Raw genomic sequence first — 25,681 nt, 5'->3', positions numbered from 1 at the left:
CAAAGAGAAACAAGCTCTTGTAACAAAATGTCAGCAGAACATCAGATTAACCTACTTTGCAATTTCACTCCCACAAATAAAAGTACTTGGTGGTCAAAGTCCTGGCAATAGGCTTTCCACCATGGAAAAAGTGATGGTCTGCATCTTAGTTACCATACTCTTAGTCCTGTTCAGATGAAACTCCTGTACATTCCAAGTGTCCACTCTCCCCAGACCACCCCGTCTCCTTCCTTAGACCACAGTAGCTCCCTGTCAGCTCTCCCTCAACACATCACTTTTCTTCATTATCAATTCCCTTTCAAAACTTCTGTTTCTCAACTTCCCCTCTTCTTCCTCTTCTCTTAGGTCAACTTATCTTGCTTCTTGAGAACTAACTTGCCTTTCCTTCCTTTCCCGTTTTTCAGTTTCTGAAGTACTTCTACCCCCTGTCTCTGCACCTTTTGACTTCTACTTTGCAGACCACTGCAGTGGAGCACTTGCAGCAGGGTAGTCCAGAAAGGGCTTTGTTCACCTCTACGGAAAGAAAGCATCGACCATTGTCTTCAAACTCCTCAGACTTTCCTGTCCTTTGAGCTGTTCTCTCGAGGAAGAAAGCACACTTGAACTCCCACGGGAGAGCAACTGAATACATCAAGGCAGCAGCTTTTTACTGCTGCTTGCAAAGAGACACAGAAGCGTAGATTAAATTCAAGCAAAAGCCTGAAACATAACTTAAATGCTTTCTACCAACGCATGTTAAACAGGTGCTTATGTGTCACGCAGATCCCGATGTACCTAATTAATCCTAATTAAATCTGAGCTGTAAGGGCACCTAAATACACAAAGATGCACGCAGCCAGGAGGAGCTTGGCTCTCACGGTGAAGTGCCGCTTGCCAGGCAGCTGGAGGGGACCCCATGCGCTCCGGGGTGTCCGTCGCCACCAGGGTCTTCCCCCGGCCGGCKGGGCACCCCTCGGAGGGCGCTCTCGCTGCCACTCGACGGTGCGACCCGCCGAGTCTCCCTCCGGGAATGAGGATCGCCGGGGGGTTTCACGGAGCCCTTCAGGGAGTTAAAAACCTGCGTAATGATGGGGATATCTTACAAGCCCGAGAGAGCGGGGTAGCACCACACGCTCGTGTTTTCTCCTGCAAAAGCGACAGGAGGGAGGGGACACGGTTAACTCGCCGGCSTTCTCACTTGGCGAGGGTTGGGACAAACCTTAAGAAGATTAGCAGGGGCACAGCACAGCTCCTTCGGCGGAGCAGGAGTCCCGCCGCTGCTGGCCCGCTGCAGCTCGTCGGGGCAAACAGGCGGCTTTTCTCGCCTGCGAAAAGACGAGACGTTTCGGAGAAGCCGAGGAGCGAGCCGAAGCCCCGCTCAGGGGGCTGGGGGAGGCAGGGGGAAGGCGGGACCCCCAAGGTTTTATCCTCGCTGGACGCACACCGCGGTGCTCGGTCACGGCGAGGGGAGCCCGGCGAGCGCGGACCGGGCGGGGAGAGGGTCCCCACCGCAGCCGGGGAAGGAGGACCGGGGCGGGGGGGGACGGACGACGACGGGGGACCCTGCGTCAGTGCAGGGCCGTCCCCTTCCCCTCCCCGTGCGCTCGGCTCTGCCTCCCGCCAGCCTCCCACGCCTCCCGCGAGGTGCGGCCGCGCTACATAAACACGGCCCTGCCGCCACCGCCGGGGCTCTCTGTTCGCAGCCCGACGGAGCAGCTCGTCCGGCAGCGGGCGGAGCAGCGGCGGCGGGGAGCGCATTGGCAGCGCGGCTCCGGCGCCAGACGGGGCGGGAGGAGGCTCCTGGCCCCGCCGTAGCCCAGGCGGCCGGAGGAAGAGGAGGACGAAGGGCGTGGGCTCCGGCGGGCTCGCTCCGGTATGGCCCTGGCGGACAGCGCCCGCGGGCTGCCCAACGGCGGCGGCGTGTCGCCCGCGGCGGGCAGCGGGGCGCCGGGCAGCGGGGCGGCGGCAGCGGCGACGGGCGGCTGGTCGTCCTTCCCGGAGATCGTGGAGCTGAACGTGGGCGGGCAGGTGTACGTGACGCGGCGCTGCACCGTGGTCTCGGTGCGCGACTCGCTGCTCTGGCGCATGTTCTCGCAGCAGCAGCCCAGCGARCTGCCCCGGGACAGCAAGGGCCGCTTCTTCCTCGACCGCGACGGCTTTCTCTTCCGCTACATCCTGGACTACCTGCGGGACCTGCAGCTGGTGCTGCCCGAGCACTTCCCCGAGCGCAGCCGCCTCCAGCGGGAGGCTGAGTACTTCCAGCTGCCCGACCTGGCTCGGCGCCTGGCTCAGACTCGGGCCGTCGCCGCCCGCCCCGCCGTCCTGCACCGCGACGGCTCCATCTGCGCCGAGGAGCCGCCGCCGCCGCTGCTCGGCTACCTGGAGGCCGAGCCGCTGGAAGGAGGTGGCGGGGCCGTGGCRTCCGCCCCGTCGCCCACCGCCAGCCGCAGCCCCTCGGGCGGGCCGCTGCTCACGCCCTCGCAGTCGCTGGACGGGGCGGGCGGGCGGCGCTCGGGCTACATCACCATCGGCTACCGGGGCTCCTACACCATCGGGCGGGAGGCGCAGGCTGACGCCAAGTTCCGGCGGGTGGCCCGCATCACCGTCTGCGGCAAGACGGCCCTGGCCAAGGAGGTCTTCGGGGAGACCCTGAACGAGAGCCGCGACCCCGACCGCCCTCCCGAGCGCTACACTGCCCGCTACTACCTCAAGTTCAACTTCCTCGAGCAAGCCTTCGACCGCCTCTCCGAGGCCGGCTTCCGCATGGCCGCCTGCTCCTCCACCGGCACCTGCGCCTTCGGCCCCGAGCAGGGCGGTCCCGCCGATGACAAGATCTGGACCAGCTACACCGAGTATGTTTTCTGCCGGGACTGAGCATCCGCCCGGCCCGTGGCGTGGGGACAAGACGGCCGCCCCTGCACACCCTGGCACTCAAGGTCCCCTCCCATCCTGAAGGAAGGAGGATGTGGAGGGGGGCTGTGTCCCCCCGTGCTTTTCCCATCCCGGGGTCTGCCTGCACGCACCAGGCGGGCCAGCCCCGGCGCAGCCCCCACCCCTCTTGCGGCACCTGCTGACGGACCCCGGGGGCAGGAGCTCACTGTGTTGTGCCTCGGCTGCCGTGTCCCTGCTTGGCCACCACGTCCCTGGTCAGCCACCGGCTCCCACCTTCACCCTCCCTCCCACATCTCCCAGTAGCTGTGTTGGTAGCGAGGAAGGAGAGAAGTATTGGGAGCAGACAAATGCCTGTCCCGCGAAAGCGTGCATGTGCACCCAGTCCTTGTCCCTCTCCACACACAGAGCTGAGGTGTAGCTTTGTCAGGGTGAGGCATTTTAAAAACCGTCCAGTAAGGGGCTGAGAAACTTTAAAGTTGCTTTGAGCAAGTTTTCTTGAGGATGGCATGACAAATGGCTGTCTTTTCSCATCCCAATACCCTTGTGACAGAGTTTGCCTTGATGGGCAGACCCCAAATGGTCCATTTTTAATCCTCTCTCCACCCCCATCAAAGTGATGCCTATCTGTGAAGGACTGTCACATAGAAGGGAAGCCTGACAGTGATGGGTTTGTGCTGGCTCAGTGCTTTATCTGTTGAGATGAGTAATTTTGCAGGAGGTATGCATGTGGCCCTTCATGACTGGTTGCTTCCATCTCCCCTCTTTGCTCCCCACATCTCTGAACTCCTCTCTCCAAGCTGTTAAACTGGACCAGGGCCTGCACAGCGAGCATGTGAGGMTAATGTGAAAGGACAGGTTTGCTGGATAACCAACCATTTCAACTACAAAGTGTCCTCAGAGACATGTGTTTATTCCCTTGAGAGGTAAAACAGTGACACTTAAAAAAATTAAAGTGCTTATGAATTGTAACTTCCATGGGTGGTCTGTAGTCCTTATGATTCTTTTGAAGTTCCTGTCTATAAGATGGACAGAAATCTCAATGCTTATTTCCTTAAACACCCTCAAAACAATGGGAGTGAGGTTAAACCAGGCTTGCCTGGGTCATGGTAGGGTCTGTGTGCTGGGAAGCTGAAATCACATAYCTTGAATTAGTGCAGATGTACATTATAAATGTCATCAAGAGCACCCTTGTTACTTTTTGTCATGTTAGTGCTGTAAAACTCTGAAGCCAACAGAACTGATGGCAAAGCCACTTTTTAAAGAACCTTTTTCTTAGTTTTCATAGCAGTATTATCTGGGCACTGACGCTGCTAAGAGCTGTGTACATCTTCCTAGACAAATTCAGTGCTTCTTAGAAAGGATTGAGCCCTGTCCTTAGAAAAACAGGAATGATGCCAGCTTTCTTCAGGGGAAATTACCCCTTCTGAGCTGTATTTTGTTACTGCTGTCTAACAGTCTTTCCCAGAGGAGGCAGAGTCTGCTTTGGAACAGATGATCCGAGCTGCAGGTTTGACAGTAGGGAAGATTGAGCAGCTCTTTCTAATAATTTCTTGAAGTCTGGAATATAAAAGCACTTTCCTTTAAAAACCTAAACTTGATTTAAGAATGTGTATAACCCATTCAGGCCATCACAGAAAAATATCCTAAATGTATCTGAAGTGTTGAAGAATTTAGCGGTACATATTAAAAGCTTGAAGTTATGCTTTTTGAACTCTTGAATAATAATTCTAGTTCTAGCTTATTCTAACTCCAAATTTAGAAACACTGCTAGCACTTGTATTCTAACCAAAGAATTTCACAGGGTTTTTTTAAAAACCTTAATTCCTTTGAAAAGAGCTATAGCTCCATTTCTATTGTGTTTCAGTGCTCAGTCTCTGTTCACCACTTGGTCTTTTATTAAGTGCATGCACAAATGCATAAAACTGAAAATAAATCGCATCACCATGGSTTTTTATTTTAATATTATCAAGGTTGTTTATCAATGTGATTAAATTGAAGAAGTATGAAAGCACTGGATGCTGTCCATTTGTAGATAGTTGTATTMTGGGGTATTTTTAAGAGAATAGAAATGTAAACCTGCCAAATTAGATGAGCAATAAGATACAGTGAGAGGCCAATACACCTGAAGATGGAATGGAGTCTGTTTGTCCTATGCCTTACTCTGAGATGACGTCTTTGTGCTTAACTTATACCACAAGTGAAAAGACATTAATCACAACTACTAGGTCTTTACAATGCCCTTCTCAAAAATAAAAACCGTCTTTTTCTATTTTGTGTTAAGTAACTGAAGTAAGTTTTTTAATATTTTGTATAAAATCAGTTTTCGGTAAAGTGTTCAAATTCACTCTAGATAGCTTTCTTTTTTTAAGAATCTGGTAGCTTACTAAATCCATCATAGGAGCTATGAATAGGGGCAGTTTTAAATTGGCGTTGTGATTTAATGTACATATATATATAGTATATAAACATTTTACATGAATCATTTAGTTTTTTAATCATTTTAGTGCTACAGGATTTCATAATATATCTAGCTAGCTGAGCATTTTCACATTATGTTATGTACATAACATGGTAATGTTTTACTGGTTTCTTATAACTGTTTCTGTGGAAAGCCTGAATACAAGTATCATCAGCTTGTAGAACTGAAATTGATGGCATATTTGCTTGAATGTGAATCGTAACTAAACTTCCAGGTGGCTGAATGCATCTCTAAAACGAAGATTGCCTGTGTTTTGATTAATGGTTGCCTATCCCTTTCCTGCCAAACAACCCAGTAATTCTCATTTTTTATGTAAAAATGTATGTAAAAAAACAGATGATTTTTTTAGCCTTTGTGCTAAAAAACTTTTTAGCATTATTAGTGTTAAGAAATGGGCCTTTAATTTACCGAAAACTCATTATCAGTATTGTCACTAGGCTTAAAATGATGGTGTCATAAATATAATAGTTATTTGATGGTTTGCCACAGAAGATGATATTTTTCAGAACCATTAGTTAGTAATGGCAGTAAAGTTTTTAAAAGGAAAAATGCCCAAGGCAAAGTCACTGAGTTTTGCTGGTCTGTTCTATTGAGAGCTCGAAGAATGGAGAAACACAATGGCTCTGCTGGCTTGTTGACATGAAAACATACAAAAACATAAAGGCACAATACTGGAGTCCTGTATACATTTTGTAGCTGTCGTTCATAGTTCATGTGATGATGAATGCAGTAGCATTTACAAGTGCTATTAAAACCCCACAAAGGCAGTCTTTTTTTTTTTTTTTTTAATTAGAAATTAAGGCATAAGTCTTTTCAGTGATGCATATCATGAAAGGTGACTTTGCATATGTTTGATAGGATGTTTATATTTTTATACATGTAGATAATGAGCCACTTATTCATTCTTATATTCACATGTATAGYATTGAAAATAAAGATCCTCCTAGGAAAAAGTTACATACCAAATTAAATTTTTGTTCTTTAAATATTAACTCAGTTGTGTGGTTTATGCTGTCCTTTTTATTCTCTGCAGATGTTGTTGGCTTTGCTCTTCCACAGTATCATATTCATAACTTCAGCAAAGAGTCCAAACTAATACATAAGGCAGAAACACAGAGCAAAAAAATTTAYATGTATAGGGATCTCTAGTAACACCCATGGCAAGATAAACAGAAATATATAATGCTCACTGCATAATTTCCTTTTGAGCATCACAGAGAATTTTTGTAGTGCTGGTCAGTCAGTCCTCAGGARGAAATAATGATTGAACAGCTTAATTTGAATAGCACTGAGTAATTGTTGAAGTCAAMTGTTGATGCTTTTTATGAAGCCAGAGGATAATAATGTGGGATACACTGCTCATAATTAAAAGAAACATTAATACCTAAGGTAATACATGATCTGAGAGAATTGAATCTAGAAATTCTCATTAGCTACCCTGTGATCTCGAGGAAACTTCTAAACCTGTGGTCAATTTCATAGAAAATTTGTTAGTTGTCAGTATAATTCACATGTGTGAAGTGCCTGTACATTTAATAGTTCTTTCTTGGGTAACATGATTATAAGGCAGAGGAACCAGCTGAAGGAAGTTTTAGCAACTGTTTCATTGGGCACCTTGATTTGAGAGCTTTGTTATCATGCAATAATGTAAGAAAGGAGGTCATTCTATGAGCRACAAAACTTTGAGTCTGCCTTTCTGAAGCTTTAGGTCTCATTTTATTTGTGTTGCCTTTTCTGCCCATCCCCACCCATTTTATTCCATTTCTGCTTGAAAAAGATGGCACATTCCTTGACAAAGCCAACTTCTGCTATGYTGAAGGTTATGGCTGAATTTTAGCTTTCTGCCTCAGTGAAATACAGATTTTCTTCTTCCTTTCTTTTACCCAGCCATCAATATTCATAGAATTTGTAAGAATGTAACAGCTGTGAGGTTTTTCCTTTTTTTTCCGTTCTTTTGATTGTGTTTGAAATTATCCATCAAGTCAAATGTTAAGGACAGATGTCTACCCAAGTGGACAATGTATGAGCCTTATTTCAGTAGGAAACAAGGTGAACAGAATACTGTGATTAATGCCTGGCCTTGGTTGTATAGTCCAAGTGTACTAAATCCCTACAGAATGAGGAGGAGGGCAGTCACTCTTACTTTTGCATCACTGGCCAGTTAGTCAAACAAATGGGTATGCTAGAATGTCTTAAAAATACTTACAGACTCCTGATATCTGCAGCATTTCCAAGTATGAATCAAAATGTGCTGGAAAATATTTTCTGAAGACTAGATTTGCCTCAGGGTTTGGTTGGTTTTTGCTGATTTTCTTTTTTCTTTTTTTTTCCCTGTATTGTAGGAAATCTTCTGTATCATTTTTAATGAAATATTAGTGCTAATGTGTTATTTATTTAGAAAGTACTAGCAGTTAGTTTTATGAAACCGAATGCTAATTTTGTTTTTCATTAAAATGAGCTGCATGTGTTTTTCCCCTGCTGCTAAACAAAACTCTTCTGTAGACTGCTGAAGTAGTAATGCTGCCATTGCAAGTAGTCTGTTGGAAATACACAGCACAACTGCTGTGACAGTCAAAACCATAGTTGTTCAAATTATCACTTTTTTCCCCCCATTCTACTCTCTACTGTGTTCAAACTGGAATAAAATTAAACTCTGTTACACATTTCTTGCTCTACAAGTTTTTTAGCACACGCTATGGAGCATTTGATACTTCTGTCAAAGTTGCTGGCAACARTGAGTCAGGGATTTGAAGCAGGTCTAAGTCCTTGTAGGGAAATGAARACTGGGAATTGTTGCACAAAGTGGGAACAGCTATATGCAATTTGGGAAAAAATTCTTGGTATCACAAGAAATCAAAGATGTTTTTCTGTGTAATCCAAGTAATACACTCACACATTACTCCCATCCTGCAAACMCAACCTGCCCTGGAAAGATAAAGTCCTTGATAATATTTGCTTGTTCTAGGTTTTATTTGGTATCATCTGGATGAAAGAAATTCTTTTGGTTTTCCCCTTCAAAAAAGGTCAGTGTTTAGCTGCTGGGAAATGACAATGTTAGCAGCACACCTTGCTTTGGGTTAACATTCTTTTTATTTCAGCATAATGTGAGAGGTAGGGAAGTTCACATGGAAGCATATAGGAATAATGGAGTCATGGAATCACTAGGATTAGGCTGCCCAGTTCTATTGAGCSTCTGGCTTGGCTTTTGCAACTTAACTATTTTCTCAACCTAGAACKAAAGTGTTAATTCACTGAAGTTCAGCTGAAGAATATCTAGATTGAGATGAAAAAAACCCAGCTCCTTTCATAAAGAGCATGTGATTTATGTTTGTAATTTTGAGGCGAAGTCAGAACCTTCGTTAATTTATTATGGAATAACTGCTATTTTTTTTTAATGTTTGCAAAAGGTAAAATAAAGGAACACCACTTTCCTCCAGCCCTCTACCACATTCTTGAGGAGGGGATGCAGTGCTGGTGTGATGAGAGCAGCCTTTCTTTTTAGTTCCAGAGATAACAGAAATAACTTACAATGTTGCCACCTCAATTTTGTCTGTTTTCCTGGAACTGGCTGAACTTTAGTGTCACACCCGCCCTTAACAAGTGGTCCTTTAGAAAAGCATATATTTGCAACTATGTAGACTTCCATAGGTTTGGGTGTAGTTTGTTTTTGACTCATATTTTCCAAACAGCCTAGTTACCATCTCTGTTCACATATTGCAGCAAACCTGTGATTATTAGAAGGTAAAGTTTCTTCCCTTTAAAAGGGCGAAGACTATCAGGAATTACACTTTTTTTTTTTTTTTTGTAAGGGATACAAGTGATGCACTTTCCCCCAAAATTTATAGTCTTGTAGAAATACTCCTTATTTTTCCCACCTTACAAAATTCACTTGCACATCTATGGCTGTCGGCTCAAGACGTGAAGATTTCTGAGACCTGCAAGCAACAGGAGGTCTTGCAAAGATTCACAGTTTTTCCATAGCTATCCCTTCCTGCTGTGGTCTCTTGTGCAGTCAGAACCAAGCTGGATGGGCAACTAAATCCCAGGCCCCAGGGTTGCCCACTGGCCCTGCCCACAGCTGCCCCTTTTGCTTTTTTTCCTTCCTGGCCTTGACCAAGGATGCGCAGTTCCCTGAGCCAGCGCGGTGCTGCTGCTGGTGCCTCGTCTGAATGGAGGGGCAGCATTTGTATTCTGGCACGCTCCGTGCAGCCCAACAGCCACAAATTGGCACTTCTTCTCCACCAGGCTTCTGACCCATTTATTTCTAGGGTTTGTTTTCACAGTCTGCGCTTTTATCTGCTGTCACAAGGTATGGTTGGAATATGGGAAAGATTTAGTTGTTTACAGTAGTCTGTCTAATAGTTTATCTGGCRTGGTGCTAAAGGGACAATAAAGACAACTCATTTAAAAAGAGTTTTCGAGTTGTTTAAAATTTTCTGGTCTAAATAARCCATGACAAGTGCTGGGTGAACCATAATAACACTGGGTAAAGGCACCTTTTCTATTATAGGTGAGAATTATAACTTTATTAGTTTTGCTGGAGCACTACCATGTTTGTCCTCTCGGCCTTTTTTGTATCATGCTAGAGGCTGAAGAGCACTCACCTGCAGGTAACTGGACCAAACAGTCCAATTTCTTTAGAAAACGTTAGATTAAGGGTATATGTATTCAAAGGCACTAGTGTTTATCTTTCTAGGAGAAAAGTTTCATCTTGACAATTATCAGGTTTTTTTTATATCACCTCATAGGGTTTGAGGACAGAAGAAATGTCCAGGTGACATGGTCTGCTGTTCAACATAGCATACACTGTAGGGCTTCCCTGAACAGTCTTGAAATTGTGCAAGTGAAATTTCTTAGTCTGTCATCTAACTTTAAGGATGCCACTGCTTGTGCAAAAGAAGACATCACAGTGCCTGGGTAATTGTTGGGCTGTGAATGTCACCAGCTTTGGCTTTCASCCAGAAGGGTCAGCAATGTCCTCTTCACTGACACCATGAGGCTGTAGAGAGCGTTCTGCAGGGGGATATGCACAGAAGCAGTTCCWTTGGTCTAGACCTGGGGATGAACTGTCCTGCTGTTTCCTCCAGTTCCCTGCYTCTTGTCCCTGTAACCAGCTTTGTGTTGGCACTGCTGATGTGGCCATGGGGTGGTCTGGTTCAGGGACCTGGTGCAGATGGAAACCTTTAACAAGGAACCAGGAAAAGGCAGGCCTGCTTTCAGCTGGATCAGCTCCCTGAACAGGCTCACAGAATAACAGAGTTATTAGTGCCAGGAGAAGGAACCTGATATCTAAAACAGAGTAAGCTTCTGTGGTCTGTCACTCCTTTAAGCAACTCCTGTCTCTTTGATAAATCCCCTTCAATTTATCAATATCTTTTGAGCTTCCGATTTCAGCTGCTTCTCATTCTAATAAGGGAATGCACCAAAGCAAATTAACATTGTCCTATCCTCTGTATTTTTCCATTCATTTGTCCAAGGTTTGCATTAGCAGGCCCAGGGATTTCAGTGTCACTGGAGTTTATGTTCAGCAAACCATGACTGTGCCGACCTATATTATGTCCTTGGAATACTGTCCCAGGTATCAGTTATCACTCAAAATGCATGGGAGTGCATTAGATGTTTTCTTATTAAACATTATGCCACAGTTTAACTTCTAACAACTAAAGAACAAAGCCCAGTAAAGGTGGATCTATTTTCTGCACATCAGTGTTGATGGACATCACCATGACATGGATGTTCAGCATCATTTCCCCTAGTTATTACACTGGATAGGTAATTTTCAACTGCATGAATGGATGGCTAAGGACTGATTGTCAGGTTGGCAGGCCTAAAGTTCCTAAATTACCCAATTTTCTTTTCAACAAAGTCCAAACAGTCTGTGKTTTTTTCCAGTCCTTTGGAGCTTCTCCAGAGATCCAAGATTTTTGAGAAGGCTGCATTAGTAATTCACAGGCTTGTAAATGCACCAGATGTAAATTGGCCAAACCTGATTGAAAGAAATACTTGTTGCTCAAACTTTTTTGATTAGTCTTGGAAGGGAAATTGGTCATTGTTCCCAACAGAATAATGTTTTGCTGAAGAGCAAAATGTTTATACTTTTCCTGAACTAACAAGCTTACAAATTCCATCAAATAAAGAATCTGTACAATTTTTCACATTGTTCCAAATAAAATTAAATAATTTAATTTGTAAACATGCTGACTACTACTTTCTTTGTGTTCTTTTTCCTTACATTATTAAATTTATACAATGCAATTAGTACAGTATTTGGAATTTATAGCTTTTGATTTATACAGATTTTGATAGCCTTCTATTTCCATTTTAGAATTTATGTCTATGACTTTTTAATAGCTGCTATCTGGATCCTGTCCCAGGATGTACTGGATGACTAACTCCTGTTGATCTCAACAAAAGGTGCTGTCMTTACGGGATGTTAATGAAAACTTAGACAAAAACAGTATTCTGTTTTTTACATTCAGGACTTTACAGTTATTTGCTGAACTGCAACCTAGGATTTAGAAATACTGTATTTTTAAAGGTAAATGTCTTGATATGCTGCTAGTGTCAACTTATACCATTATGTTATTTTATGTTTTGACTGTTTAATCTCTTACTATCTATTGTGGTACATGTACAAAGAATATCTAGATGGATAACAGAGGAATATTTTCTCAGATCTTTCCTGGCACTCTTCCAAAACATTTAAAAGTTGCTTCTTCATTAAATACTGCTATTCCTAAATTCCATTTACAGGGTCACCTGAGAACATTACTGATATGCATTTTGGAGTGTTACACAAGTGGCACACAGGTCACTCTTTCGTTATTACTTGGACTTGCATTCACTGGAGTTGGTATTTGCTTTTTTTCTGAGACCTTGCTTCCAGTATGTATGAACTGGTATGGAAATTAAAGGGGCAGTGTGGAATTCAGCTGTGGTAAAGGCATGTGGCCAAGTAAGGGTGTCATTGGTGACAACCTCTCATTTCCTAGAGGCTGCACACTTTGCCTACCCGCTCCACAAATCCATGGCGTGTGAAGGCTGATAGTGTCTGGATAAAAAACAAACACTTAATATTAAAARGTTGTAGTAGTTTTTCTCTTGCTTTGTGTTCATCAGGTTGCTCTTCAAGAGGAGACCCTGTTGTAGCTTTAAACACAATCTTGGCTGTAATTCCCTCACTATAACACATACAGTCATGCTCTCCATTTTTGCCTTAACTATTTAATATTTATTCTSTTAACTAGCTCAATGTTCTGCCCTCTATTTCATTAGCAGCATTAAATTACAGGGAATAAGAGAAAGAAATGTTTCTTTAAATTAGCATTCTTAGACAATGTGAATTTATTTTTAATCTTAATTTTGATAGCAGCAAAGGGGAATAAAACGGTCATTAGCTGAAATCAGCAAGTTGTTCCCTTTGTATGGAATACCAGAATAGGTTGTTCTGAGTAAGCTGGTTTCAGTAAAATAAAAACAACCCAGAACATTTCCTGCTGCCAGAACATCTCTCTTCTGGAACAGCAATTGCCTATAACTGAATGWTTTCCTCAAGATGAAGTATAGATCCCACAGACATTTCACAAACACAGGACAATAATTTCAGAATAGGAAAATCATAAGAACCTCAGTAAAGACCACAGAGTATCTCAGAGCACTGTGTCACAAACCCGTTTTTAAGTATGTGGCAAAGCACTGTGTTTGTGAGTTTAACAAGGAATTGTATTCTGTAAATGTACAAAGGAAAGGTGGTATGCTGTGCTGATTTCCCTTCTCTAAGGRAAGGTCACGAGAAGAAATGCATTTTGAATGTTCTTCTGGTTTTTGTATGTGGAAAAAGCTACATAGCACTGATGTATTTTATGTAAAAGGAAGAGCTTATGAGTTAGGATCCAAGGGCAGGCCAGTACAGGTGACAGTGTTGTGCGTGTTTGCTACAGCCCACCTGAGCAGGAGGASGAAATGGATGAAGCCTTCCATAGAGAGCTGGAAGCAGCCCCAAAGTCATGGGCACTGGTTCTTGTGGGGGACTTTATTAACCCTGCTGTCTGCTGGAGAAGCTACACAGCCTGGAGAAGCTCCAAGAGTCCAGAAGGTTCCTGGATAGCGCTGATGACAACTTGCTGCCACATGTAGTGGCAGATCCCACAAGGAATGGTGTGCTGCTTAACCTCTTAGTAACAAACAGGTGAGGCCTTGATGGAGCTGTAAAGGGTGGGAGCAGCCTTGGCTGTTGTGACCATGAGATTGTGGAGCTCAGTTTTGTATAAGGAGAAAGCTGGGCAGCAAGATTGCAGCCATGGATTTAGGAGAGCTAACTTTAGCCTCTTCAGTTATTTTCTTGGTGAATCCCATAGGAATGGGCCATGGAGGGAATGTTGATACTTAAAGATCACTTCCTCCAGGCTCAAGAAGAATGCATCCTGATGAGCAAGAAACTGGGCAAAGGGTGCAGGAGATCTGTGTGGATGAACAGGGAACTGTGTGTGGATGAACAGGGAACTGCTGTCATTACTCAACTGTAAGCAGGAAATACACAGGAGATGAAGGCAGGGTCAGGCCCCTTGGAGTGAACATAGAGAGGTTGTCAGAGTATGTAGAAATGAGAAAAGGAAGGCCAAGTCCATCTGGGATTAAATCTAGCCAAGGATGTTAAGGACAACAAGAAGGGCTTTTTCAAATACATCATTAACGAAAAGACAACTAAGAGCAATGTGGTTCTGTTACTAAATGGAGAGGGGACCCTGGTRASAGAGGATGCAGAGAAAGTGGAGTAACTGAACTCCTTCTTTGCATCCATCCTTTCCAACTAGACCAGCCCTCASGAGTCTCTGATCCAGGAAAGCAGGGTAAAGGAATGTTGAAGAACTTCCCTACGGTCAAGGAGGATGGGGTTAGAGAGCACCCAGAGCACCCAAACTGGAAATCCACAGTCCGTGGGCCGTGGCAGGATACATGCATGGGTGCTGAGAACATAGCAAGCAYTCATGATCATCTTTGRAAGGTCATGGCAATCAGGGGAGGTGCCTGAGGACTGGAAGAAAGCAAATGCCTCCCCAGTCTTCAAAAGGCTCTCTTTTGGCAAGAGAAAGGAACAGAGAATGAACTTTGGACAGAGTCAGAGGAGTTTCCACAGAGCACCATCTTTATCCTTTTTGCTGAACTCCAACTTAGGCTTGCRTTGGCCTCCAGGTAGGAAATGTGTGCAGACATGTTTATTCTGAAGCCTAGGTTAAAAATACACTCTGGGTATAGGGGAAATTAGGCCCGAAATTAAAGAAAAGTGCTTTTGTGAAAAGTAGATTGCAAAGACTCCCCTGAACAGAATATGCTGCCAAAAGTATTAAGGCATGAAGGTAACACAGAGGTATGCTGGAGCTGAAAARCTGGGCATGGACAGAATGTATCTCCAAAACAGGCATGTTTTGAAAGCAGGTGTTAGYTCTGGCCTGTTGCTGTTGGAAATGTTCCTTCCAGGCCAGGGAAGGTAGATTGATTTAACCTAACAGTGTTCTAAGCCAGCCGTTCCGTGGTTAAGTGCTCTGCATGTGAGGCATATAAAAATGTTCTGGTGACACAGAGATGCTTGGCAAGAGCCAAATGTCTTTGTTCAGCTGAAGCAGTGGAGGTTGCCCTGGGTTTGTTGCTAAGTTAGAGCAATAGCAACTCCTGCTCTAGGCAAATGGCTTTCTAGAATTAGAAGCCATTACTGTCTGAAGTGACATATTTAGAAAATGTCTCTACATKAATAATTAGCTCACCCAGCAAAGCTGCAGCTACCTGATAGCACAATATTTTCCCCACTTTGGAGCATATTTTATTTATCTGAAACTTCCCAATGGTCGTCACTGGTAGTCTATTCCATTTGACAAATAAGTAGTAAATGAATGTGTTCTCATATATTGGAACAATCTGCAYGCTTTCATTTTTTACAGCTCTTGCAAATATGGAATTGAGACCCTGAAGAGCTTTAGCTCTTTATGCTACTGAAAGCCACACTCAACAAATTTTTGCAAATTTCCAGTTTGAAGAACTGATGGGTGATTATTCAAGTGTTTATGCAGAGAGAAAAAATATCTTCCCTTAGAGACAATATTTTGCTGCAGACTTTAGTTCTCTCTTCTCTGTTTCATTTGCCTTTTCTCCAGCTGAAAAATGTCTATTTTAGACACTGTTTCATATGGTAGAACACCTTGGTGTAGTAGCTTGAAAAGGAACTGGACCTGTCCTTTGTCCTTTGTCAGTAAAATGCTGCACTAAATTCTCATTTCTATAATGCATGTGGTTTCCCTTCACTTGTTGAAGAAATGGCCTCTTTTTTTTGTTGTTGTTTTTTTTGTTGTTGTTTTTTTTTTTGTTTGTTTGTTTTGTTTTTGTATTGCTGCCCTACAGTTGCTGGGGACCACCTATCATTCTGGATATGTATGGCCCACTATCAGTTTTTGCAATTGAGCTAAAAATCTGTCCAATTGTATCATAAGACAGGAATGGAAATAGTAGAGATGACTTGCTTCACATATATTGTCTGAAAATTGTTATRAGCAACTGCAAGTAAATGGGAAAAGGATAAGTTGTTGATATTTCTAATTTAATCTTTGACATCTCAATGAGTCATTTTAAGATTAAAATTGTTTTCATTATACTTTCTGCATGAAAGACCAAAAGAATCTTTATTTTTGATAGAATGTATTCAGGAAAGTATTGACAAAAAATACTAGAGTACTTTTAATATTTGTTTCTACATCATACATKCTGAGATGAGGCTTAAAAGCCCACCTGAGAATTCACATTTGCCTCAGTGCTGTTAGTAAGAGCTGTAATTATCTGTATCATTTGAAAATACTTAAAATGAGACACAGCCTAATTCTCAGTTATAGAACAATGTAGTGCAACAAAGACATTATAATCTATTTTTTTCATTATAAGATGCGGGTGCATAACCAGGAAGAACACTAACACAATTATTTCTTTGTAAACCTTTACAGTATATAAACATTGACTGGAGTGGTGAAAATCAGAATTTATTCTGACTTTATAACAGCAGAACCCTTCTGTTGTATAGGTAGACAAAGAGCTTAGCTTTCTGGGATATTTCCATTCTCCGAGTTCTGTTTTCTCTCCTTTAATTGTCAGTAACATCACTACCCTGCAATCTTTGTGGGGACTTAGGGCTAGCCTAATTGCCATCCTCTTCACTCTTGAGAGCCTTGGTGAAGCCAACATCTCCAGCAGAGTCCCTGGGGCCTTTCTGCTGCAGAAGGTAACTCATCCCAGAGCCCTGTGCCCCAGGGCAGCTTTTACCAGCCCTACTGCAGGGCTTAGCAGAGTCAGGAATGGTCCCAGCAGAGGCTGGACCTGGGCTGGGGTAGAAGGAGGCAAGGTTGGCAGTGACCTCAATAGGAGGTGTAGGGCTAAGAGGGACCACAGAGTTTTCATGGAAGTTCCTAGCCCTAGGTTAAGGACATTGGGATTTTTGCTTGGATTTGTTTTATTTAAATATCAAAGCAACCACTGACATMTTTCAATTTTTCATCTGTCCACATCTTTTACAACTCTTTGGCTTCTTAAAGCTAAAATCTGATGGCTGAGGAGAAACTTCCAAATGTGTTGTGACAGGGAAGGGCGTGCTACCCTTTTTACCTTYTGAAATTTTAAGTACTCAACTGTTCAACTGTATGTGTAGTTCAGGGGAAAAGCAAATGAAGAGAAATGTGASTTGAAGAAGGAGCTTCTAGAAATAAGTGTGCCAGGTCAGGAAAAAGAATAATTTAGTCCAGTATTGTCTGTCTCTAAGAGGGCAATAATGAGGTTTAGGCAAGAAATGGAGAAGGGAAGACTGCAGAGGCACACAGATGTAAAGTAAACATGTAATCCTATCTCCTATTCTCATTCTCAGATTCTAAATCAGTAGCTTTGCATCTAATAATGCTTGGTGGATTTCTAGTCCATGGACTTTAGGTTGTTACTTTTCAAACACCTGTGAACTCCTGTCATCTTTAGCATCCAGMAGCAGAGAATTCTAAGGCTTAGCTGTATCATGCTGAAGGGCTTCATTTTTGTTTTCAACCTGCCACATAATTTTATTTGACAACMACTAGTTCTTGTCTAGGAAAAGAATCATTCCTCATTCACCTTTTCCCTGATGTGGCTATTTTTCAGCCCTCTGCATATTGTCCCCCTATGCTATCACTTTCCCAGGGTAAAGAGCCCCTGTCTGTTGGTCATTCCTCGTCATTCCCCGCCTCTGGTCAGTCTTACATTATTTTCTTTTTCACTGTGGTTTCTCTTTGAGGCTCRTAGAGCTCACAAATGTAGTTACACTGATTTCTTCATACACACTCCTGCAGTTTATGGTCTGGAAGTGAGGAGCTGAACTGGATCATACCCAAAGTCTTTTTACTGTCCTGTCTCAGAATATCCATCTAGCAGGCATTTAGGGAAGCATATGAGACCAGACAATTCTTCAAAAGGATTTGCCCTTTAAACCTCAAGTTCATGCACTCCAAGCTGTTTTTCGTACCATTGTCAAATAGTGTAATATTTAGACTTGTCCAAAGACAGTTTTYAAACCTTCCAATTCCCAGCTTTAACCCAACTGTCCAGTAATAAACTAAAAAGATGGCTCAGTTTGCTGATTCCAAGTTCTKTTGTGAATGTCAAGAACAGGAAGAGCTTTCCCTGTTAAGAAAGATTGCATTTTATTAGGAAAAATTTTGAAAAGTAGACAAGCCCAGAATATTCAGTCACAGCTATTCATTGCAAGGATAAAATRTTTACATTCACCCTGAAAATTAATTTCCTGGGGAAAAAAACTCACTTTGAAATCTGAAGCTAGCTCCGCTCCAAATTCTTTCTGCAGTAACAAATAAATACAGAATGCTGCAAAATGCAGTTAACATAACAGATCGTGAACAGCTGACTGCATTTGATACTTGCTGAAGCCTGGTTTCAGGCAATACAGTGGTGTAGGCAAACTGACAGCTGCCCACCTTGTGTAGCCTTTCCAATAAACTCAAAAACCTTCACTGAGTAACATTTTGGCCATCTAAGAAACTGACCATATATACATTTAATGACTGTATRAAGGAATGAATCGCTTAAAATGCAATTAAAAACTGCTGCTTCAGCATGGATCTTTTAAGTCAGTTGGAAATAATTAACTTCAGGATGATTTATTGAAGAGATTAATCTTTCACTTAGAGCTGGAATAATCTACACGAATTCTTCTGAAAAATATTACCCTCTACAGTTTTAATGGTTACAAGATGAGCCAAGATAGTGTTACTTGCTTTTGCTATCACCCAACAGATGTTCACCTCAGTACCTGTTTGTGTATGTAATTTATTTTCACTGACACATACCTAATTAAGTAATATCATATTTGGAACATTACCTTTCTTGATGCAAGGATTTTATAAAAGGCTGAAGAAGGTCTTTCCCATTTATGCAGTACACACCAACATACTACTCAATCATAAATTGTTTATTTTCAAATTTCCCACTGAARTCATTAAGCCACAGGAAGTTAACTGCAAACATAAGGTCCCATTGATTTCTARTGAACAAAGGTAATGTCTGCAATCCATAGATACTGCAGGCATAATAGTCTTATTTCTCTGGGAAACACGTATTTGTGGATTTAATTGGATGTCTATATAATAATAAATTTGAATCCATRTAACATGAAGTGTGGTCTTTGCATCACTTTTTGACTTCAGAATTTCTGAGAAATTAGTAGGCCTAACTTGGCTATAGAAAACAGTTACTCTGTACATCTACCCTGAAAAAAACCCCTCAGTATTTCTCTGTACTTCTTTCTCCTCTCTTTCAGTGAGTTCTCCCCTGCACAGTTAACTCCCAATTGGTCTTAGAAAAATAGACTGTGTTGCTCACATCTCTGACCTTTTTTGGGTCTCAGTCTGACAGCCTGAGAATAATCCTTAGATTGTTGAAAGTGTATTCATCTCCAGTTCTTCCTGGAAACAGATTTAGCCTTATAAATAATAAGCTAAAATCAACATAGCTTGGAAGGAACCAAGTATTACGTTTCCTAGACAATTCTTTTGAGGAATCAAATTGTTTCATATTGTTTGATTTCATGTTCCCATTATCAGCCTCCTTATATTTCATTCCCAGTGTTCACGAAGGATAGCAAGCTGAGGCAGACAGGCTAGYTGCAGAAAAATACCATCACCATTATCAGCCTTCTTGCATTTTGTTCCCAGTGTACAGGAAGGACAGCAAACTAAGGCAGACAAGCTAGTTGCAGAAAAATGCCATCAGTTATGCACGGCAGCCACTGGAGCTTTAGGAACCCTGTGTTTCCCTTCCATGTCACGCATATGTCTCACATAACACGTCAGATAAATATCTTCACCACAGCTGATATCTTTGCTTAAGATAGCAAGAGGGAATTTCTGGAGCRCCAGCTAGCAAGATGCCTTCCTGAATGGTCCCTTGTTGTTGCACTTATTAATATTCAGCATCTTCTGTCAGAGATGTAAAAAAGTRCTTTGAGCCTTTCTGTTATTAGAAGCAGGCATGACAAGTGATAGCAAAATGATTGCATGAATTAACCAGAATAGCTTTCTGCTGGGGTGAAGCTAAGCTTGCTACACACTGTGATGCATGTGTTTTTAAGCTTATTTTGCTTGCTCTATTACATTAGCACTGCTACCGTTTTATCTTTGCCACCCCACCACTTCCTTTTGCTTGCAATGCATTTCATCACTTGCCAGACTGTGTCTGATTTCTTACTGGCCTTAAAATCTGGGCAATTGGCACATCCAGAGCTTGATGGCAGGGCAGCAGCTGGGCAACTTGCAGTGCGTGCTCTAACTTGGGTAATTTGAGTCTGTGTGCAAACAACTTCCAGTTTGATAATCCTACTTTTTATTAAAACTTGTTTTCTCTCTTTGCCAGCCAGTAAGGCCTGGCTGACGCAGGAAGGAGAAATTTTGCGGTAATGAGATTTCAAAAGACAAGTTAAATTTGTTCCTGCAGAAAAGGAAGGACATGAGAAGTAGGAAGTGCTGAGTACAAATAGGATTATGAGAAGTTTACAGGCTCTAACAAGATCTTCTGACACCAGAAGGGCCACCTTTGCACAACCCCCAACTCCAGGCTCTCACAGAGAACCAGCATGTGACAAAGGACATGTCCATGTTTGTCTGTCTTTTTCTGCAAGAAGCTGTTTGTCTCAGACAGTTGTAAAAGCCTGGAATGGAAAATTCCACCCCCAATTTAGTTACTCTAAGAGATCATTATGGTTTCTGCTCTTGGCAAGTCCAGCCATCTCAATTTCTGGAACTGTAAGATCCATGAACAAGGACTTTGTTCTCAGTACTACCGATGGCTTTTGTGTTAACTATGGACCTGTAGCTTTTGAAGTTCCCTCTCATTTCCCCTTCTACCTCCAGAAAATTATTTTTATTCTGGGGAAGCCAGTTTTCCTGCATTTCCTCATTTGTCAGTACAGTAAAACTGCTTCTGTCTTGGGTAGCATTCCCTTAACTCCTGAGGGTTTGGACTCTATTGAGGACACAGAAAGAAAGGATTTAAAACATGTACTCAATGTGTGTTATAGGTTACTGAGAATGCCTTTTTTTTTCTCTGCCTGTAAAACAAACAACATATTAATRACACCTAAAAAATGACTTTATGTGCCCTGTTACTTAAAGTCGTTGGAGATATGTAAAGTGCAATGATAGGAGATCCACAAGATTCCAAAACCAGAAGAAACATGGGTCACTAGATAGTCCAGGTTACCACATATCAGATAATTTCTGCATCAAATAACTAATTTTAAGGTGCAGAATAAATGCTTTAAACTCATAGAACATTTAAAGAAATGGAAATGCTTAAATATTTAATTGATTAAATAAACAGCTTATGCATAATATAGCAAAAAAATGTGTTCTCAGGTCAATAGTTGATTTGAAGTTCCTGTTGCACTCTGCGTTATTGTTTTTTACCTTGGTAAGTACTTTCTGGCAGAAGTTAGGTCTTTTAATTGTTTCATAGATTTTGTAGATGGTTCCAGAGGGTCAATAACTTCTTTTTGTGGACTGAAAAATATTTATTTCTTCTCTTCAATGTCACTAACTTGCACTCATCCTTCCTATGTTATAGGTATTATACTTCACTTCTGACCTCTCTACTGTCAGCCTTAAAATTGGTACCATCACTGTCCTCCAGCTTAATATTCCAGTATTGATATGCATAACTCAAAAAATATTTTTATCTTTTCCAGTACTGCACTGTGACTGATCCAGGGTCTTGTGAGTAATCTGTGTCAGGAACAGGAAACCAACTCCATTTCCTTAATGGCAGTTGGCGTTTTACTCACTACAGAATCACTGGAAAATAAATTACAGCGTAATCTGAAGTCTGGGGAAGCTTTCTAGTGACTCTCAGGGGCTTTAAAGCCAGGAGTTACTTCATTTTTGGCATTACATCTGTATAGTTGAGTTGGGGCCAAGCGTTGCTTTTTCACTACAGAAGCTGCCTCAGGGCACGGTGGTTGTTTATCAGCTCTTTGCTCGTGTGCTCTAGCCCTGCTAACTTCTCAGTTGTCTTTCTATTTTTGTGCTATAGCACTAACACAAAGCTTTGGGAGCTTACTAGGAAAGTTTAATGTGTSTYTTACATGCAGATGRGRGAAGAAATGAGAAGTTTTGCAAAACCTGTTTTTAACAAGGGAAAGGTAATTATTTCACTTTCATTGCTGCCTTCCTACAGATGTCCCCAGTAGCAAGAAAGTTTTAAATGAAGTAATGGAGCATTAATTTGTTACACAATGGTTCTACCTTGTTGTCTCCATTTTCTCTCAGACACTTTTCCCAAATTCTGTACCAAAGAAAGGGTAGCTACATTTATGTAGCTCCAACACCTGGGTCTTCACCCTGATTGCCTTSTGAGTCCCTCAATCTCTTTCTCTCTTTACAKAAACAAATAAATAAATAAATAATTCTTAATAATATATTAATTTCTTTCCTAGATGTAGGTAAATGTTGGGTGCTTTTGAAGACCTCCAGAGGGACATCTAYTAAAATGAATTTTTAAATTTCTTAATGTCAATCTGTAAGTGCTTACTTTTGGTGAATGGGAGCTTAKGTTTAGGTTTGGATATGTTCAAAAGCACCTTCTTCCCTCCATTACTGTCTTCTTTACTCAAGGAAGATTGATCCAACAGGTAGTTCCTTACCCATTAGCCACAACCAAATCCCTAAATCCCACATAAAACAAAGGCAAAATTCTAGGCATGTGGGAAAGCTTGTCTATTTTTCTATCTCTATTTACACATACTTTTGACTCTCTGTAATAAAATCTCCTCATCATGTCAAAGGTCTCTTACTACTCTTTCTGTTCATGCAAAATTTCATTTTTCTCAGTCTGTAAGACCAGATCAGGCACCAAAGACTCAAGTAATGCTGTAGAATATAAAATCAAACCTTTCTCATACACTGGAGATGGAACTCTGAGACAAGCATACAATTGTCAGGAAGAATGAAAGAAAATGTTTGATGGTATAATTTTTAATAATAGCCAGACAGCAATGTTCTCTAATGATACATTACCTGAGGGTAACCATCCCTGTGGAGTGTAAAATTATTGCTTTATTCCATACTGCATGTGCTACCTGTGTACTGAATGCTTTTGTTATCTGTGATATTAGAAAATTGTTTTGGGARCACTGAGGTTTTTAGTGAATATTTTATGYCTTTTTTAAAARGGAAAATGTACAAACTGTATCTTARAYRTGAYATCTCTACCCCTGCTAGGCTTTGGGCCTGCTGTCCCACCTCAAGCCAAACTGGAAGACAAGAAGGAATTCCAAAGAGCATTATGTTACCACCCTTGTAATGAATGTTGGTGCTTGGGCAGAAAGGAGGCACAGGATGATGGTCCAGTGAGGGGAAAGCGAAGAATCTGTTGCCTCAGCACATGCACTTGTCCAGGAGATCAACAGCGTTGCTGCCTCTTGTTTTTATGGGGTCCATTAGGGGACCATTATGACAGGAGAGAACCTGGGAGCAAGACTCCATTTCTAATAGATCTGGGCTTTGTTTGATTTTCTACTTATAGAACAACTATGCTTTTTAAGCTGTCTTGTAAAATATCTGTGATTCTGAGTATAGGAACAGAAGGATCAATTTGATCCTTATTTTTTGATAGGAAAGTGTTTTTGACGTTACACCTGTGCAAAGGAAAGCTACCATTATAGTCTGCCTGCTCACTGCTCTGCCTCCTTTCCTGTGTTTGGCTGTGTTATCTATCAGCTGTTACTCTGTGTCTTTCTTGCTGTACAGCTTCTTATGGCTTTTTCAGGCAGTTCTGCTATCTCTGGATAGATAGCCACACATTGCTCTTAAACTTTCTACTCTTGGCCTTAAAAGACTTTCTTTTGCTGTGCTTAAGCCATAGTTAAAAAAAAAAAAAAAAAAAAAAAGACAGGTTGCTGATGTGCTTAGGACTGGCAATAAGGATGAGCACTTTTCTCAGAAAAATGCAACAGCTAAAGGAATCTAATCTCAGGAGCTAAGGTGTAATTTGGGGAGCTTTACAAGGAGCTGGATATGCTACAGGTGTTTAAAATCATAAACTGTGTGATAAAACCACTTTTCAGAACCTTCAGAGCCTTTTAGCAATAGTTCAAAATAAAGGAGTGCTCTGTGCTCACAATTAAAATTGGTTCAGAGAGAGAGAGAGAGAGAGACTAAAATGTCCAACCAGCACCTATTGTCTATGACAAAGGGATAACAAGAGGCCTCAAAAAAAACATGATGAAGGGCTTCTTACCTGTTTGATGTAAGAACAACAATTTCACGACCGTTTCTTCCCCTCACAATGTGACCAGGGGGTACTCTATGAGGACAGGAAGGACACCCTCGCCTCAGTGACGTACAATTGGCTGTGCAAGTCCCACTGCATTGTTGCAGTGCACTCTCCTCACACATGCAGTGTGTCTCTGGAAATCTTTTCATCYCCCTGTAGCCATTCTGAMAAACCCTAATCCTGCTCTGTGWCCATCAGAGTATCAGAAATCAATARCAGAGACACCAAGRGTCCATGACCCAGCATACAGACACACAATTCAACAGGTGACTGAAGAGTAGTGCACTGTATAAGGTGTCAGTGCTGTTAAAGGAAAGAGSTTGTTACTGATGCAAGAYRTCTTTAGTAACTTAGATAAGTCTAAGTTAACTTAAATTCTTGTAAATTCCTGGTGGCACTTGCAAGAAGAGGGTTCTCTATGTTCTGTAGAGAGGGAGCCATTTTAGTCTAAATTGTTCCCAAATTGTTCTAATATTTTAACAGAATGCTAATCTTTACATTGCTAAGACAAGTGCATATACCGGTTACTTACTGTTGAGATGACTTTAAAGTAGTYTCTGGAAAACACTGGCTCATCTCTTGCATCCTCCCCATTTTTCTGTTTCCTGTAAGGAGTGTTTACCCTAAAGAGTAAGCTGTTGATGTCCCCATGTTTTATGGTGCAGGTGATTATATTCTCTAAAGTTTTATTCCTCTAAAGGTACCTAGCATTTACAAATCTTCTTCACTTATTGTATCTAAAACTTAGAAGTTGAAAGTAAAATAGTTTGCCATTTACCATTCTCAAAAAGGAGACCTTATTATGATATATGGACCAATTTGTGTTTTTCACATCTGTTCATTCCAGAACTTCACAGGCACAGATAGAATTCAAGATATTTGTTACACAAAGTTAAGTTTTTGCACATTTTGAAATTTAAATGTAAATTTTAAAACACTTGGCATGCCAAAACTCTTCTTATTAGAACAAAAGCTGAAATGTTAAAATATAATTTCAAGCCCTATGCATGATCTGATAGAGCAAGGGATTTTGGGGGCTCTGTTGTGCAGCCAATTTGTGCTATATATATTGTAAGAGAAGGAAAAATTTTCATCATCATGTTCTGCTTGAAARGTATTGTTTCCTTCCTTTGAAATACCTTGTCCATTGGCATTTTAWCTGTGGCTCCTTGGCAAGTCTGCAGTGAGGTAATTTCAAACTCATGCTGACAGTGTTTATGTCATTGCATACAAGAAATCTGCTCAGGACCTACTTTCAGCTTGCAAACTTAATCATTTGCATTATGTTTTATGAGTAATTATTTGACTTGAAATGAYAGCTTSCACATCTGCTTCTGCTATGGACATKTGGCCTGTATGTYGGTACAYGRYAATTTTAATCTTATGAGATCACTATTTTATTCTCTTTTATAAAAACTATAAACCACCCCCATGTTTAAATAAAATAGAGGAGTTTACATTTAGTTAGAATTACCTTGTCTTTACATTGTTTAT

At 41.7% G+C, this 25,681-nt stretch overlaps 1 protein-coding gene across 1 annotated transcript; it reads left to right on the top strand.

Moving 5' to 3' along the window:
- Positions 1-1,634: 1,634 nt before the first annotated feature.
- On the top strand, positions 1,635-8,512 carry KCTD12 (potassium channel tetramerization domain containing 12). Its single transcript, XM_057366488.1, has one exon. The coding sequence runs from the start codon at positions 1,855-1,857 to the stop codon at positions 2,851-2,853; it is 999 nt and encodes a 332-aa protein (XP_057222471.1). The 5' UTR covers positions 1,635-1,854; the 3' UTR covers positions 2,854-8,512.
- The last annotated feature ends 17,169 nt before the right edge of the window (positions 8,513-25,681 follow it).

Source organism: Malurus melanocephalus, unplaced genomic scaffold (assembly GCF_030028575.1).
Source record: "Malurus melanocephalus ecotype Western Australia unplaced genomic scaffold, MMel_1.1 scaffold_66, whole genome shotgun sequence".
Lineage (NCBI taxonomy): Eukaryota > Metazoa > Chordata > Aves > Passeriformes > Maluridae > Malurus > Malurus melanocephalus.
The sequence above is the reverse complement of the archived record's forward strand: the minus strand, read 5'-3'. Positions and strand labels throughout refer to the sequence as shown.